Below are 15,916 nucleotides of genomic sequence, written 5' to 3'. Positions count from 1 at the left end.
ATGTGGGATTGTGGGTTTGTTTGTTGCTAAAGCACTCTATAAAAGTAAATTCTGGCAATACAGACAACAAAACAAAAAAATTATACAAACTTCAAGTCAGTTTTTTCCAAATTTAAACAGTTCAACCTCAGTTGTTATTAAGCAACCTTACTCCGCTTCCCCAAATAAAATCTCAAATAGGAATATTGTATCTTTAACAATATTCTTGCAATGATATTCCTGAATTTGTATATATTTTCATTTTGGGGTCAGAAGAACATTACTGTAAGTTTAAACTGACATCTGATGTTTATTAACTTGTTTTGTAACAATGTCAAAACTTATATTTAAGGTTTAAAAGCAGAAATGTTAGCATACCTGTGTATATAATCTTTTACTGCTTAAGGTAACCCAGCTACTGAAATCATTATCATGAGTTAACTAACGTGTCACTATCCGTATCTCCTTTTATTGGCACATATACAGCAAACTATTTTGACATCCATAAAACCTGAAGGAGAATTTCATTATAGAATGCACACAACTTGCCTTTTGTTCTTAAGAGTATACACTCATTGCATTCAAAGACTTATATGAACTTTTCACACTCCCCCCCCCAAGAAAAACACCCTATTTCAGTGGCAAAAATGATTAAAAACACAAAAAACTTCCCTGGAAAATAAAAGCACACGTGGCACTCACTGAAGTCAACAGCAAAATTCCCACTGATCCACTGGAGAAGGGCTATACCATGGGAACCTAATTCTGAACTATTTAATCAAGTAAAATTTTTACTGACTTCAGTGGAGTTTTGCAAGCACGAATATAGGATCTTTGCTGATATTAAAACACACTTATTTGATTTTTAAGGCCAATACTAAGTTATTTGGGTAACTTTGGAGATTGTATCTTATGTTTTAATTATAAAGAAATGTCTATGCTCTTCAGCTCATAAGAGAACATGAGAATTAGATTCAATTTCTGATTTATTATTCAGAATCAAATATGTATTTTTTTCTAATACTGATAGTAATAATTTTTGTAATAATAAATTGGATTAAGAGTTCATGGTGAACCAATCAATTCTGAAACAAAGTGAACATTGCTTATTAGAATCGGTTTTTAAAGTACAAGGTTGTATGCAGCACTCAGAGAAAAAATGTTCATAATAAGAAAAGGATTTGTAAAATAAAGTTGTGTTTTCAGATAGCAGCATTTTGGGCCTAAATTATTAAATTCCATTATACTATTGCCAATTTTTATATTGGTGTATTATAAAAGGTTAAGGAACTTGCTATTTTGGTTTTGCTTACAGTACTTTTAACCACAATAAGTGCTACAGTTGACAGGATGCCACGAGCTGTTCTTTAGAAAGCCTGCATAAACTAGGAAAATGGCCAATTACATGCATGAACAGTGACTTTTATTTAATAACCAAGTATTACATCTATTCTTAGAGTCTTTAAATAAGACTTCGTGCCAAGGCTCAATTTCAAAGAAAGACCTATTGTCCTCTGCTTCAGATTCAAAATTCTTGCCCTCACATTCAAAGGTTCTGAAGATGATGGCTTTACTTATATCCTCCTATTTTTAACTTACTCCTCTTTTCTTTCAGACTATGCTTCCCATCAAAACAATCCTTGTTTCCTTTTCTCAGACATGCTGAGAATCTTGGTCATGAGCTTTTGCTCCTCGCCCAAGAGTTTTTGGTTATTTATTATTTGTATTGCTTTTCTACACTCCAACAGCCCTCTCAAAACATAAAGGAGACAGAAAGATTCAAGACAAACTAGAATCTATTACCTACCAACCCAGGACAATGAAAAATCTAGTCTGAGCAAGCCTGGTTATTTACTAACCAATGAAGAAATTGCTTAAGAATCCTGTAATTGCCAAAATAAGGAACTCTGGTTCCTTATTAATCTTCTTCATGACCATCTCCATGCTACATAAATAAGTAGCACAGTATTGTACCACCATACTCCTTTAACTTGGGAAGGGGAGAGGAAAATACACTGTTTCTATTATATTGTATACTAATACATATTAAGTAATGCCAAATTTTTACATATACAAAATGTCAAGTGAGACAGCAATTCAAAATGTTCACTCAATGTAGCAAGAGATCAACAAGCCCACTTCTGTTTTCCTGGATTTTTCAAGCTATTTTCTCTCTCCTTTCTCTGTTCTTATTTTCTTCTGATTCTGTTAGTTTCTCCAACTTACTTTTTCATATTTAATACTGTTTAATTCACACATTTCACTCTGTGTCCAATAAATCTTCTGTGACCAACACTTAGTCTCTCTTCCAATCATGGTGGCGGGTCATATTACTGCCACTATGATTCCTCTGTCTTTTGTCTCTCTCCTACCAACTGTCACAGAACTTTCCAATTCCAACATTTAATCCTGTCTCCTGTTGAAGAAGAATCACTCAAAACATTCTGCTCGCTATCTGAATAATGATATGCGTGTAGCAAAAATCTATGAGACCATAAAATCTCTGTTACTCACAGATAGCCGCATACAACTCACTGTAAAAACAATGGGAGACTTTCTATTCATTTCATTGGGAACTGGACTGGGTACCTGCTGACAAGCATATTCAACCTGTAGCTAGGAATGAAAGCTCACTCCCAGCTCAATTTCTTGACACTACCAAACATGAGAAGCAATGGAGTGATTTTCCCGCTCAGTCCACTACATACTTCCCAAACACCTTCCTCTTCTTCTTTGCCAATGAAGTATCTAGTTAATTTTAAATGTAGACAAGGATATTAAAAATAGCAATCTGAAGTCAGTTACCTATTTCCATCAAAATCCAAAACAAATGACAAAGTGCATACATGTTTTACAAATCTTAAAACCACTAGCCCACCTGCATTTCAGGATAAATTGCTCCTGATAGTAATTCCTCACTGCCTTGTGATATTGGAGTGGTAAAAAGTGGATTTTCTTCAATGAAATGTAGTGAAAAGAAAACAATGCGTATGCATGCATACACCCTCTCCACCAGCAAAACCCATTTTTTTATTTAATGCAGATATGAGTGAATGACCTACAGTCTCTTGCTTATAGAGCAACCATTTACAAATCAGCATTACCAAATCTTATGCAAGAGGAGATATAGTTTTAAAGCTACATGGGCATTTCCTATTGGGTATTAGAATGTTCGCATATATTTGAAATGAATGTTTTACTGTCTCCATTCTAACTTCATCTGAGACAAGTTCTAGAAGTGACATTTTAATTTATACCAAAATGAAGGTGAAACTAAAACATAACACTCAGTGAGTCAGACATGCTAAAATCAAGGGAGTAAAAATAACACTCCCTATGATAATTCTCCAAGAGAGAACAAGCAGAATATAAGAATGTCTTAGGTAATCACAGCTGCAACAGTATTTCATTTTAATTTACTTGAGAAAATGCGACCATAACCTGAAAATTGGGATAACCACATTTTCTTGCAAGAAAACAAATTTGAAATCTTAGGTGCTGAGAAGTAAATGATCAACAAGAATTTAAAGTATTTCAAGGACTGAATTAGCATTAGGAATAACTAATTTTTCCATTTAGATTAATCCCTTCTAGTTTAGGATCTAGGTACACTGAACATTTCTTCATACTACCAGACTAGTGAGAGAATCCATAATTACCTGATCTGTGGACAGAAAGAGGTCTTCAGTGTCCACAAATGTAAATTTAACACTTAACACTAGGATTACATTTAGCAAGAAAATTTATAGAAGGCTGTTTTTCTGGTAAGGTATTCAGAAACTATCAACAATATAGACTGCATCAATTCAAGAGCTGATATATGGTAAAATTAAGGAAGGAAACAGTATAGATTGTAGTAGATGGAGAAGGGAATTGATTCATTATTTTTAAAAGATCTAAGATGACACTGAAAGATGAAAACCGGGACTGAAAAGAAAGCTTTATTTTCTGAAAATTAATTTAAGATGTGATTCAGACATAAAAAAATATATACAACAGCAATATCACGTCATCTCAAAACAAATGGAAATAGGTGTACTAGAATATCTTACTAAGGGCTTGTCTATACACCAACAGGAAATGAATAACTAAATTGGCTTTAACTCACACCTTTACTTATTTCATTGAACAGTGCAAGAGTTGGTTTTTTGGAATAGAAAAAAAGAGGCATAATTACCATACTTGCTAAAACAGGTACTTTTAAGATACTATAAAACAGAAATCTTTAAGAGGCTTATTCCGGAGCGATCCTTTAAACAAATCTGAGCATTTCCCATGATCTGAGAACACTAAAAAACACAGTATGAACAGCCTCAGCTACTAGAGCCTAGCTACTACTACAGTTTTTTTTGCTATAGACCTGCATTCAAATTAGGGATGTTAAGTAACAGTTAATTGACTAGTCGAGTAGTACTCCAGTAGTCCATAGGCACTTCCACATTCCTCCTTTGAAATGTACAAGAGCCCCTGCTGGATGCAAGTGGGATGCCAGCTTTGGAATGTACAAGAGTCCCCAGCAGGGGCTCTTGTGCATTTCAAAGTGGCAGTGCAGCATGGAGCCCAGGGCCAGCTGGGAACTCCCCAGCTGATCCCAGGCTCCGCACAGCATTTCAGCGGAACCCGGGATCAGCTAGGGACTCCCCAGCTGACCGAGGATTCCTCCTGGCATTTCCCCAGAACCCTGGTGTCCCCAGCTGACCCTGGTCTCCATGTGCGGCAGCACCGCACAACTGATCCCGAGCTCAGCTGTGCAGCGCTGCTGCTTTGAAACACCAAGGTGGCATTTCAAAGAGACAGCACCACACAGCTGAGCCAGAGATCAGCTGTGTAGTGCTGCCCCTTTGAATGCCACCTCGGCATTTCAAAGGGGCAGCTGCACAGCTGATCCCCGGCTCAGCTGTGCGGCGCTGTCCCTTTCAAGTCGCAAGGTGGAATTTCAAAGGGACAGCACTGTACAGCTGAGCCCGGGATCAGCTGTTTGCACTGCCACTTTGAAGTACTCCCTGTTCCACCTCTATCTGATAGAGGCAGCAAGGGGGGGAAATCGACTTGTCGACTAATCAACTGACAATCCGATAAGAATTTGCTTATCAGATAGTCAACAAGTCCTTAACATCCCTAATTCAAATTTATCATGTGAAATGAGTCTGATGATGCCAGCATAGTTCCAAATGGTCAGAAAGGCAAATTCCAAGACCACCACAGCATGACTGGCACTCTCTCACCAAAACACAGAAAGAACCGGAACATTACAGGTTCATTCAATCTTGTGCCAGAAAAAAAAAATTAGAATACAAGATGTATAAGTCCTCTCACCATGCCTCTGCTTTAGACTGTTGAAAATTTCAGAGGTTTCACATTTACACATGGGGCAGGTGGCTCTTAGGCAGCCAGAGCACATGGAGAGCCAGCTTACAAGTTTACAATTCCATGAGCACCGGTTCCCACAAGCTGCCCCGCCCTATGTGTTGCTGCCTCTGTATCAGAGGCAGCAGCGCAGGCAGCTCCACAGAAGCACTGGCCTCTCCCCAACAACCACGCTACTTCCCCTGAAAGAGGCAGCAGCGTGGGGGTTGGGTGGCTGCATGTAACTTTGAAGGAGTTTATTGATGTACATGTTTACACTTTCACGTACCTACTTAAGAGTGATATTTTTAAAAAAGAAAAAAAAAATCACATTTTACTAGTGGAAACAACTGGCAACAAAAAAATATAAATTAAAAAGACTTTTGCCTGTAATGTGTTCTTAAAGATGCAATGAACTTGTAAATACACTAACAAACTAATTTGTATGTCATACACCCTGCAGTCTTCGTAGGAATTCAAAATCAGCTGGTTGCCTTCACTTTCCATACCTATTTCTATAAAGCACTGGGGAATTGCTGAAAAGATTCAGCATTGTGCAGAATATTAAATATCTTTATTGTAATACTCTAGTGACTCTTGAGTCTGTCTCTTATAGCACCATATGCACAGCTGTGCTGGAATGAGGAAGCTATTAAATATATTAAAAGGCAGAAATATCACCAATAAAGACAATCAAATAACTGGATCCCATTTATCCCCAAACAAAGGAAGAAATGTTAACACTACATCAACATAAGAAAATCACTCTGAATGTAATAATACCACAAGCCTGTTCAACATACCTAAAAGCAGAATCAGAATTTAATAAACTCTATTAGTGCTTCTGAAACAATCAAAATAGCACTGAGGCACCAGAATTCTTTGTGGCCAAGAACAACAGGTCTGACCGTGAGAGGTGTTAAGCATCCTCAACTTCCACTGATTCAACCAGTTAATGATCATATCTGAGAACACTACTTCTGCCAGTTTAATGTTAACAGGATGTAACACCAAAAAAAGTTAAATAAATACATTATGATTATGTTAATAATAATACACCAAAATTAAAAAGAATGCTCACCATTTTTTCATTTTGTGAGAGAGCGTGCAATGGTGTACATATACCTGAAAGTTTGTTCTCCTGCAACATACATGCCTGGGTCTCCAGTGTACAGTAATGGGAAATAATGCTGACATTAGGGACGTCATTGTGTAGAATATACGGTGAACCAACAAGCCTAGGGTAACTGGTTAATCTTGTTGATTTATACACAATTCCCCTCCCCTTTGCTGCTTCTGTCTCAGAGGCAGCAAGGGGGGGGAGCAGGAGCCAGCTCCCACGAGCACTGGAGCCACTCCCCCTCCCCCCCCACACGCACAAACACTGCTGCCTCTGATAGAGAAGCAGCAGTGCAGAGGGTGAAGGGGGGCAGGCTAGAGACAATACATGCAGAGAGCCAGCTTTTAAGCCAGCTTCCAAGCCAGCTTCCCATGTTATCGGCTCCAGGGATCTGCCTGCCCCCCCTTGCTGCCTCCTACAGAGGCAGCAGGGGAGAAGGAGGCAGGCAGGAGCTGGTGCTGGGGAGAGCCAGCTTAAAAGCCAGTTCCCTCCAGCACTGGCTCTGAGGTGCCCCCTGCGTTCCCCCTCATCCCACTGCTGCATCTATCAGAGGTAGCAGCATGTGGGGGAAGGGCAAGGAAAGATGCTGTAAAGCAGCCACTGTCTATAGTCTGATTGGCTGGTCTGTGTGGGGAGCTGGTTTTTAAACTTGTTCCCCTCACAGACTGGCTCCCACCTGCCACAAGGCAGCAGCGCAGGTTTGCAGGGGGCTCCCTGGGAGCTGGCCCTGCCCCCGGGGGCTATCGAATAGTTGTGTAACTGCTAAATTTTCATGCAGTTATACAACTATTCAATTACGCAATATCTAGTATCCCTAGCTGACATATATGCATGCAGATGTTTATGTAGAAATGGTAAAATTTGCAAAACTATCTACGTGCACTAGGAGCCTAAGTCCAGTTTTCAAGAGTCTTAGGGCCTGATTGTACAAGGTATGTAGGCATTTCAAAATGCAGAAATGTGCCTAGAAGGCTTTTCTGGTAATCTCAGCAGGTACATGTCTGCACTTGAGAAATGTAAAATGTTCTTTAAAAATCTGAGCCTATGTCACTTTTGAAAATAGTTCATAGTTGATTTTGAAAATTTACACTTAGTCCCCAATTCTGAGAAGTGTAGTTTGCAGCTCACAACTGCAACTTTGGGGAGCCCCACTGACTTCAAAAGGGCTCTACAAGAGTGCACCATTCTCTTGCATGTTATATTACGTGGGAAAGGAGTTTCTTCTCACACTTAAAATAAGAGCTATAAAGATACAGAATATATGCGAACTTAAATATGTAAATATATGTAGCTACCAATAAATACACAAAAAATAATTTTGAATATTCATTTAATTATCACAAGGATCTTATTACTTCAGTGCATAACATCCTAGAAATCAAGTGTCAGTTGCATTTTCTGGAAACAATTTTGCAATACTATGGCTCAAGCATTACTTTGAAAGTGTCAAAGGGGTAACTGAATAAACTTAAACAACGAGCAGTCTTGCAGCATCTTAGGGTATGTCTACACTGCATTCCTCTTTCGAGAGAGGAATGCAAATGCAGCTGAGCGAAATTGCAAATGAAGAGCGGATTTGAATTTCCCACGCTTCATTTGCATAATCGTGTCTGGGCGCTATTTCAAAATACCCTATTTCAAAAAAAGAAGCTCTGTCTAGACACAGTTATTTTGAAAGAAAACCCTTCTTTCGAAATTACCCTTATTCCTTATAAAATGAGGTTTAAGGGTAATTTCAAAAGAAGGCTTTTCTTTCAAAATAACTGCATCTAGACAGCGTTTCTTTTTTCGAAATAGGGTACCTATATACTCGAGTATAAGCCGAGTTTTTCAGCACATTTTTGGTGCTGAAAAATGCCCCCCTCGGCTTATACTCGAGTCAGCGTCTCGAGAACTGAGGAAAGTGAGTACGCTGGTCAGGTTCTAAGGCATCCAGGTTGTCGTATCTGTCAGGAGGTGTTATTGTTATGGACTGCGCTGTAAATTCATCATCAAAGTATCTCGTGTCAATTTCTGAGGTCTGAAAGCTCTATGTATGTGCGATGAACAGCGCACATACATAGGCTTGTTGGCTGCACAGTGACTGCCAGTGATTGGCTTGTCACTGTGCTGTGGGCAGGGGGCGGGTCCGGAGGCAGAAGCGCGGCTCGGCGCAGGCTGAAGAGAAGAGATAAGGTAAGGGGCCTGAATGGAAAGGATAAAATCCTTATGGAAAGCAGGATCTGCCCAGGGATTGTGGAAATATTTTATCCTCTGTGTCGGGGGAATGGTATATGTGGAGAGGGAGTTGCCATCTGCAAGTTTCCCTCAGCTAAAAACACGAAAACAGCTAGGAAGCCGGGACACCTGAGGAAAAGAGCTATGGGTTGTGGCTGCTTAAAATGTATGTCAAGGCAACATTTAAAAAAAAAGCTAAAATATTATTCATACAGTACATCTATGCCTGTGTTCTTGCTAAATCATACCTGTGTTATGGCTACAATGCCTGTGTTCTAGCTACAATATCTGTGTAATGGCCACAATACCTGTGTACTGGCTGCATACTGTGTTACTGACTGCAATATACCCCACTTATGACGCTGAGCTGTATACTCCTTACACAATATGTGGAATACAGGGGATGGAGTGGGTGGATTCTATAAGGAGTGGGGCTTATGAGAAGTAAGAGGGGTCAAAAAGGAGGGACGGGGCCTGGCGCCCCCCCATCCTAAAAATTCTTTTTTTTATCCTGTTAGAAATGGATCCCAATATCGGTACTTCTAATCCTGGATCAAAACAAAAACGCAGGTCATACGAAGCTGGTTTAAAACTTAAGGTTGTGTCAAGAGCAGAAGAAAGCAATAACAGTATTGCAAGTAGGGAATTTAGTGTTGACGAAAAACAAGTAAGGGAGTGGCGGAAAATGAAAGCTGACTTGGAAAAGATTCCAAAGGCAAAAAAAGCTTGACGTGGTTTAACGACTTCATATGGGGCTCTAGAGACTGAATTGCATAAATGGGTTATGGAGTGTCGTCAAAATGGTTACTGTGTAACACGCATGGGAATTCGCTTACGTGCCCTTCAAATGGCTAAAGATGACAAATTTAAAGCACCAGGCACTGAAAATTTTGTTGCATCAGCAGGATGGTGTACCCGCTTCATGAATAGGTTTGCCCTATGTTTGCGGCAAAGAACGAAGATTTCACAGAAGCTGCCAAAAGACCTTGATGAAAAAGTGATGTCATTCCATTCATTCATCATAAAACAAAGAAGGATCCATAACTATGACCTGGGAGATATTGGGAATATGGATGAAACGCCTATGACCTTTGATCTTCCAAGCAACAGAACTGTGGCAAGTTTGGGAGACAAAACTATTTTACTAAGAACCACAGGAAATGAAAAAAACCATTTCACAGTCGTTCTGTCATGTTTGGCTAATGGAACTAAGCTGCGGCCTGTCATTATTTTTAAAAGAAAGACCTTGCCTAAAAAGGTCAAATTCCCACCACGAATTATAGTGCGTGCACATATTAAAGGCTGGATGGATGAAGACAGAACAAAAAAATGGCTGGAAGAAATTTGGAACGGACGACCAGGAGCAACCTTAAAGAAAAAAACCATCATTGCTAGTTTGGGATATGTTCAGAGCCCACACATCTGATGACATAAAAAAATTGGCAAAGTCTTCTCAAGTTACTTTGGCAGTTATTCCAGGTGGGCTTACATCTGTATTGCAGCCCCTAGATGTGTGTTTAAATAAACCTTTCAAAGACCGTGTGCGAAAGATGTGGCATGAATGGATGTCATCTGGTCAAGCTCGACAGACAAAAAGTTGGAAATCTGAGGAAGCCAGACATAGAATTGATAGCACAGTGGGTTCGTGATGCATGGGAAGAGATTCCAGAGGACCTGGTGCAACGCGCCTTCAAGAAATGTGGCATTATTAATGCTATGGATGGCAGTGAAGACAGCGCTTTGTATGAGAACGACAGCAGTGATGGTGCTGACTGTGAACTCAGTGATGATGACAATGTCTATGCTGATAACCTCACACCAGCTGAAGCTCTGTTTGGACATACAGATGATGAGGAGGAGAACTCCAGTTTTGAAGGATTTTAGCTCTTGTGTGTTAGCTTGGTTGCTGATTGAGCTAAGGTTGTTGTACTTTTAAAGTTACGGTATTTTTGATACCATATTGTTTTTGTTGACCCCCTTTTCCACTTACAGAGCTAGGTTATTGTTTTTCTTTGAAATAAATATTCATGTAATTTTATTGGTATCTATCTTCATTTTTTACATTTACCAGTAGCTGCCTCATTTCCTACCCTAGGCTTATACTCGAGTTAATATTTTTTCCCGGTTCTTTGTGGTAAAATTAGGTGCCTCGGCTTATATTCGGGTCGGCTTATACTCGAGTATATACGGCATTTTGAAATAGCGCCCGGACACGATTATGCAAATGAAGCGTGGAAAATTCAAATCCGCGCTTCATTTGAAATTTCGCTCAGCTGCATTTGCATTCCTCTCTCGAAAGAGGAATGCAGTGTAGACATACCCTTAGAGACTAACAAAAATGCATTACTTTTTGAGTTATATTATAAAATAGATATGAAAGTGCTGTAAATCTACTATACCAAAATGTTGCATTGCAACATAGGAGCGGGTTTTTTACAATAATTCCCGATTACTTTATAGGCATATCATTTTACCTTTTCTACTTTCTGAACATGTATGTCCACTTTCATTTACTTAAAACAAGTTTTTGTATTTACTGTTGTCTTGCTTTATTTTGTCTTTCATTTCACCTTTTTGTTTTCAATGGGACTAATCTAAAGGTACGCATGTGACAGTGTTTGTAGCACAGGGTTTAATCACTATAGAATTGTATTTCAATTATAGAACATTTAATGACACTTAAGAACTAATTTTGAAGAAATAGTGAAAGATGTTTGAATCAAACTGAAATAGAAATTAGCACACCATTAAGGTTGTAAGTGTTAGCATCTATTTCAGAGGTACAGCTGCAATTCTTTTGGCCTGTCTTTAAAAAGACAATACATTCAAAAATAACCTTTGCCATGATTCTGCAGCTGACAGGTTGAACAGACCTCTACACACAAGCAGAGTTAACTGTAAAACTGGGCCTATAGACTGTTAAAGCCGAATTAGCAAGTACAATTTATACACCTAACTTACAGCTTGGCCACACTGTTTTTAGACTGATTTAACTATACTCGTTTGGACTGGTCCATTTAAAGCTATATGACCTCTAATGTAGATATATCTGTATCAGTACAAAGGTACTTAAACAAATACAATTTATTCCTGTATATTTAGAAAAATAACCCACACTATACAAATATAATTGGGTCCACACAAGGGTTGAACCAATTTAACTACGTCAGTTAAAAAACACACACCCTAATACAAAAAAATTAGACCAGTACAAAAAAAAAAAAAAAAAAAAAAAAAAAGAGGATGTTCACCAGGTCTTAGGATACTCAGTCTTTAAATATATAGTACACATACTATGCAAAATGATATTTATTAACTTCTGCATTCTTTCCTTTAAGTTCTAGTTGCAGAATTTGTTGGTCAATTATAGTTTTATTTAACAAAAGAATATCTGCTGCTGAAGGCTACTAAAGTGGAAGAAACTTCTAGGAACTGGACTAATAAGAACAGACCAACTCCACTTCATCGCTAAAGCCCAAACCTTACCCTAACAAGCTTCTCTGTCTGGGCCTGCAGTGCAGAACAGTTTGCAGGCTCAATACCTAAAACTCTAATCAGAAAAGTACACAGTACACTAGTGGTAAACCTTAATTTAGACAACGTTCATTCAGCACTAAATAATACGGAAAATTTAAGAGTCAGTTTTGCAGAATATGAACACTTAACACTACATTACATTGGTTGATACTAGACATTGCTTGAGTTGGACTATATTCAGACTTACTTCCCCTTCCTCTCCTCCTCCCAGATCTGGGAAATATATAGTCTAAATTGTGTTGCACAAGTTGAAAATGGTTTTACAACTGATGAGTATGAAAAAAATGGACTGTAAGAAGCTAATGTTAAAAAAAATGTAATTATTGTAGATAATTTTATTATCTATAGTCCTACTCTGTCCAGATGGGCATGTGTAATCACAGGAAAACCTACTGATTTAAATGAGGATACTCCTTTGAAGAGCTCATTGTATGACAGAGGCTTATGAGCCACATAATCTATTATACCTATTAGTTTCAATTAATTTTATTGTAGCTATAAGGCTTCTGATCTAGAACCACATACTTAAGAAACCCAAAAAACTGTAATACAAAACATCACTTACTCTGTTTTTCTTCGTTGCTTGTCCTCAAATATATCATTAAGATTTATTGCCACCTGTCCCAAAAATTTATCCAGGCCCACCAGCGACCTGTGCATGACAATCAGGTAAAGAATGTATTTCTCTGGATTCCCCTGCATCAGTAATCCAGGGAGCTCAAATGATGCCTCTTCTTTCCAGACTGGTTCTAAGGTCTTCTCAGCCACCGAGGTGGAGTATTTTTCCTTGCCCAGTTGTATGATAGTGTAGGTATCATTGGTGCCATTTTTGCCTTTTGGCTTCAGATCTTTGGCTTGAAGAACTGTAACCTGTACGTGGGTTGGGAACCACGTCTGGGCTTGCTCTGCCAACATCATCTTTGAAGAGTTCAGTAGTTGTAGCAACACAATAAAGTTTCTAAATCTTCTAGTTACTGCATAAGTGCACTTAAAGTAGGGATATCTATGAAAGTCCCAGCGTTATTTCTCTCAGTACTGAGTTTGGTTGTTTTTGTTTTTTTGAGACACACTAACCATTGCTTAGATTTTCCCTCCAAAAAAGTAACACCTTCAGTTCTATTACTAATTTTAAAAATAGAAAAAAATCACTCATATATTCTTTTTCTTCCACAACAATTAATGAACTCTTCTTTACTCAGTTTTCCCCCTCACATCATTAAAAAAAAAAACACTCCCAACTCCTGTAAAGACAACCCTGAACTTTAAAATTTCCCATTCCCTGCAAGGCCTTCTAATGTACTGTTCCTACCTCATTGCAAGAAGAAAGGGGCCCAGGGTGAGATGAATAAAGGAATGAGGTTTCAAGGTTTGTAACCAACTGTAGCCTGTCTCTCTTCTGCTTCTCAAACTCCCTCCAGGGCTAAATACTCCCTGGTCCCTCCCTTACCGCACATCATCCCAGAAGCCCCAACATACCCTCCCATATAGATCAGCCCTGCATGTTCAGTCCTAGGTCCCCTTCATAGCACTCTCCTCTCCCACCATGTTCCGCTGGGTGCTGGGTAGCCCAGGATCACCTTGCTTAGTCCTCCCCTCAAAACTGCAAAGCTCTGGGGTCCCCCTTTGTACCACCTCTCCGTGGATCTAGAAAATCCCTAGGGGTCTCCTCTTACTCCCTCCCCCAGATCTGGGAACCCCCTAGCATACTCTTACCCCCCCAAATCTCAGAACTCTTTAGTGTACCATATTACCCCCCAAAATTTGGGAACCCTCTAGTGCACCATCTTACCCCCCCCCAAATCTGGGAACTCTCTAGTGTGCCATTTTACCCTCCCCCCCATATCTGGGAACCCTCTCGTTTACCATCTTACCTCCCCAAATCTGGGAACCCTCTAGTGTGCCATTTTACCACCCCCCCAAAAAAAATTTGGGAACCCTCTAGTTTACCATCTTACCCCCCGAAATCTGGGAAGCCCCTAGGGTCCCCTCTGACTCCCCCCTCCCAAATCTGGGAAGCCCCCAGGGTTCCCCGCTCAGACCCTCCCTCAGACTGCCCCTGGGGTCCTCTCCCTGCCCGGCTGTGAGGAGCCCTGCGGTCCTCTCCCTCCCCCCGGCCGCTGGCCAGGGTCGCTTTGCCCCCGCCCCCGCAGGCCTCCCCCGGCCCCTTACAGCCTCGGCGCCTCCGTCCCCAGCAGCGGAGGGGCGAAGGGCGGCCCCTGGAGCGCGGCGGTGCCAGGCTGGGCTCCCCGGCGGCGGACGGACGAGCGTGCCCGGCGGCTCGCGGCGCGCTCGCTTCCCGCACTGACGCCGCCCCCCCTCCGCCCGCAGAGTCTGCGGCGCTCGGCCTGCTGCTGCCGGGCCCGGCGCTGCCGCTTCCGCCTTCCCTCCGCTGCGGCTGCCTCCGCGGCGGTCAGAGGGCAGGGGGCAGGGTTCAATCCGGCCCGGCTCCTGAGAGCCCCGAGCCTTTCCGCCAAACCCCACCCTGCTCCGGAGCTTCCGGGCCTGGCTGCAGGGAGCGAGGCCCGCTCACGCCTGGCTGCGGGGGAAACGGGGCCCCTCACCCTGGGGGGACTCCCGAGCAGTCATAGAGAAGACGGATCCCTTATTTATGGGCAGAAGAATTCACCCCAACATCGGAGGAGAGGGAGAATAGAGGAACCCGCTCCTGGGGGTGAGGGGCCACCTTGGACTATTAGTGGGAAAATAGAGGAAAGCCCCCTAATCTTGGCTAGGGGGAAAGAAAGAAAACTCCCTAATATTTTTAGAGGCACAAGAAGCCATCACTGGTGTGCAGTAGGGGTCCTCTAAGCATGGGCGGCTGGGGTTCGAATTCCTCCTATTTCAAACCAGGGGAGGAAGAAATTCCAATCTCCTGCACCTTCCCTCTACCCCTCCACCCCCAATATCTTGGGCTACGTCTAGACTGGCATGATTTTCCAGAAATGCTTTTAACAGAAAAGTTTTCCGTTAAAAACATTTTCGGAGAAGAGCGTCTAGATTGGCACAGATGCTTTTCCGCAGAAGCACTTTTTGCGGAAAAGCGTCCGTGCCAATCTAGACGCACGTTTCCGCAAAAAAGCCCCGATCGCCATTTTAGCGATCGGGGCTTTTTTGCGGAAAACAAATCCGAGCTGTCTACACTGGCCCTTTTTCGCAAAAGAGCAGTGTAGTATTTCCGCAAGAAGCACTGATTTCTTACAGTAGGAAGTCAGTGCTTTTGCAGAAATTTAAGTGGCCAGTGTAGACAGCTGGCAAGTTTTTCTAGAAAAGTGGCTGATTTTCTGGAAAAACTGGCCAGTCTAGACACAGCCTTGGGTTGAAGCTGAAAGCACCATTTTCTGGAAGAGAGGAGAGACTCCAGGCTGTGCTTAATTTTAAAATAATGTTTGAAATGTAAGAAAAGAAAACGGGTGGTAGGGGACAGATAGTCTATTAAGAGTTTTCAAATATATGGAACACTTTTATTCAAGAGAATAATGATAATTTGCTCTTCTGGCCTGCTGAAGACAGGACACAAAATAATGGGCTTAAGCTGTAAGTAGGAAAATGTAGGATCAATACCAGGAAAAGACTTTCAGTACACAAGCATAGTTGAGTGCCGGAACCAGCTTCCAGGAGAGGTTGTAGAATTTTCATCATTGGATCTTTAAGAACAGGTTGAACAAACACCTTCCAAGGTTGGTATAGGTTGTTCCTGACTTGGTAGAGTTTGCTAGA

At 41.0% G+C, this 15,916-nt stretch overlaps 2 protein-coding genes across 2 annotated transcripts in view; both read right to left on the bottom strand.

Annotated features, from left to right (window-relative positions):
* Positions 1–14,643, bottom strand: part of RAB11FIP2 (RAB11 family interacting protein 2) — a 50,452-nt gene extending 35,809 nt beyond the window's left edge. The window contains exon 1 of the mRNA XM_006111382.3: positions 12,765–14,643. Coding sequence (XP_006111444.1) covers positions 12,765–13,117 — 353 coding nt within the window. The 5' untranslated portion in view covers positions 13,118–14,643. The remainder of the gene's footprint in view (positions 1–12,764) is intronic.
* The window catches only part of FAM204A (family with sequence similarity 204 member A), a 476,472-nt gene that overhangs the window by 242,686 nt on the left and 217,870 nt on the right, over positions 1–15,916 (bottom strand). The window lies entirely within an intron of this gene.

Source organism: Pelodiscus sinensis, chromosome 8 (genome assembly GCF_052426305.1).
Source record: "Pelodiscus sinensis isolate ZL-2025 chromosome 8, ASM5242630v1, whole genome shotgun sequence".
In the NCBI taxonomy this organism is placed as follows: domain Eukaryota; kingdom Metazoa; phylum Chordata; order Testudines; family Trionychidae; genus Pelodiscus; species Pelodiscus sinensis.
The sequence above is the reverse complement of the archived record's forward strand: the minus strand, read 5'-3'. Positions and strand labels throughout refer to the sequence as shown.